Genomic DNA, 2,692 nt, shown 5'->3' on the forward strand with positions numbered 1-2,692 from the left:
GTAATTTTGAGCAACCGCTTGATCCGAGGACCCTTCAATGACCCAACATCTATGACACCTTCAAACTGAACATGCACGTCTCCTTTATTCTAGCCTAACTTAACCTTCACTCGCTCCACTGACTGGGTCAAAGATGGTGTTTCAGAAAAAATCAACAACTCCTCACACATGTCCAGAAATTCCAAACTTTCATCTCTTGTCCTAACAATACGGCCTCCATGATGCAACCTCACTAATTTATCCATCTACAGCCATCACACAACAAGTAGTGTCACATATCAATATATCATGCGAGTTTCAATCCAATAAATAGAAATTAAAATATATCATTTCATCTTTTTCAACCCCAACAACATAATCATTTCTAGTCATAAAAAATTGAAATGTAATGACCAACAAATAAATAAAATACATACTAACCCTAATGACCAACAAATAACTAACCCTAATGACACCTACAATAAACAAAGAACCCTAATGACCAAAATAACTAGAAACCAAACTAACTTAACATGTTCAGCACATAAAATAGTTAAACAACAATGCACTCAATCATCCTAAGCCATGCATTTTGCAAATGTAAACACAAATATACCAAAACACCATACACCCATGATTCAACATGATTAGGGACAATGTAAGCACATCTACGCGGATAGATTGGAGGAGGGGAGGGACCATTACCTCGAGGAAGCTTCGGGAGCCGAGATCGTGGCACCTAGGGTCGATTTTGGAGGCTAGGGTTTGGTGGCGGCGTGGGGGAGAAGAGAAAGAGAGGAGACCGGCGGTTTCAGAATGGAGGAAGGAAGAAGAAGGGGGCCTCGGCGCGGCCTCAAGGGACCAGACCTCGGCGTTGAGTCGGGCCGCGCCGAGGTCTGGTGGCTCGGCGTTAAGTGACCCCGCGCTGAGCTACTGGGCCACCGTGCGTTGTTGGGCCGCCTGGGCCGCGCTCCGGATGGTGCCAATAGCTCGGCGCGCAGTCCAGCCGCGCCGAGGTTGGGCCCTTGGCGTTGGCTGACACAACACCGACGTCTCGGACCCCACGCGCCACCGTGTCGCCGACGACCCCGGTCGTTCGTGACGTGGCAATACCTCGGCGTCGTGTCACGCCGACCCTCATACCTCGGCGTCATGTTCTAAGACGCCTAAAAATGGTCTATTTTCAGAAAACGTTTTGGCGTAGGTCTTTTTGTAAAAATTGTTTTCAAAAAGGACCAAAATACAAAAATTTCACACGACTCTTAGTCTTAGTCTCTTGTTGTACGTGCAGGGAGTCGATCTAGCAGAGTTTAATTTGCAAGCCGGCCATGTACTATAGACTATAGGGCGCGTCAATGATTGGAGGCACAAGCACAACGACGACGTGGGTGCGTTCAGCATATGTGCATACTACTGCATAGCAGCAATCCAACAACGAACGCAATCCCCAACGATGGAAGGATCGATGAACGCCACCAACTCTGTTGATAAACTGATCCACGTACTACGAGCCGGCGATGCTATACGACGTACGTACATCGGGTACATACGTACTCGATCCGTACGTTTGCTACACATCGATCGATCCATCGCCTTACAAAGCCAAACCAGTACTGGCATCCGTATATCATACGCAGGTCATGCTATGCACTGATGCACATACGCGTTCCTACTGGCGCGCTTGGCTCGGTTGTCCTCTACTATCTCGTCCTACCTCACCCCCTCAAGCCTCCGATCCATGTGCAAACGTACGTACGTTGCTATATGCTAGCTAGATCGAGCTGACCAGGCCAGCTTTCGATGGCGACGCGGAGGCGATGAGCTACCCAACATGGAAACGCTAGCTCCCCCGCCTTCGTCACCAAAACCTCCCACTCTAGCACTCTACCTACCTGCTTGCATTTCTAGCTTCAGCTTTCTTTCTCTTGTTGTTTCATTCATAACACCGTACCGTACCAACAATGCTTCCATTACTCCAGCAGGCCATGATCAGCTAAGCCATGATCAGCAGGCCAGCAGCTCGCACGGCGGCCAACAAGCTAAGAACACTAGAACCCCCCCTGGCCAGCGTGACCGCCGCGGACGACGGCGGCGTCTTGTAGTACCAGGGGTACCATGGCAGGATGGGGTTGGGTGGCGGCGGCGCCGGGTAGCCGTACCCCCCACCGCCACCACTACCTCCCGCAGGAGGCTGGAAGTAGGGAATGTAGCCCCCCGGCGGCGGCGGCGGGTAGCTCCAGGAGGACGACGGCGGCGTGTTGTAGGAGGACGGCGCTGCCGGCGGCGGGTACGAGTACGTGGAGGATGGCGCCGCCGGTGGCGGCGGGCAGTTGGTGACGACGGCGGGGGCCGTGGGTGGAGGCAGGCACGGGTAGGGGCAGTCGGCTGGGTACGACGTGCTGCCGCTGCCGTCTGCGGCTGAAGGGCGTGCAGGGAGGAGCAGCAGCGCCGAGAAGAGCAGGGCCTCCAGGAGGAGGAAGAGCCTGCTGCCGTGCGCCATCATGGCCACGGCGATGAGAGGCCGGCCGGGCGGGGAGAGGTGGCAGAGAGTTGTAGGCCGGTGATCCGGTGATGAGATGGCGTGTGCGTGCGTGCGTAAATAACGGAGGAGGACTCAGCTCAGCGCGTTCATCTCAAGGTGACGGTGGTCGGTGGCGGTGCAGAGTGTGTGGAGACTGGAGACGCGGGGAGAGGAGGCGGAGCGGAATAAAAA

The 2,692-nt window shown here is 53.7% G+C and overlaps 1 protein-coding gene across 1 annotated transcript; it reads right to left on the reverse strand.

The window, feature by feature from the left end:
• Nucleotides 1-1,972: 1,972 nt before the first annotated feature.
• LOC136454410 (uncharacterized) lies at nt 1,973-2,479 on the reverse strand. The gene has a single exon (XM_066454846.1). The coding sequence runs from the start codon at nt 2,477-2,479 to the stop codon at nt 1,973-1,975; it is 507 nt and encodes a 168-aa protein (XP_066310943.1).
• Between the last annotated feature and the right edge of the window lie 213 nt (nt 2,480-2,692).

Source organism: Miscanthus floridulus, chromosome 5 (genome assembly GCF_019320115.1).
Source record: "Miscanthus floridulus cultivar M001 chromosome 5, ASM1932011v1, whole genome shotgun sequence".
NCBI classification, from domain to species: Eukaryota; Viridiplantae; Streptophyta; class Magnoliopsida; order Poales; family Poaceae; genus Miscanthus; species Miscanthus floridulus.

Coding starts and splice junctions, on each gene's coding strand:
- LOC136454410 (XM_066454846.1), bottom strand. CDS start 2,479: ATGGCGCACGGCAGCAGGCTCTTCCTCCTCCTGGAGGCCCTGCTCTTC.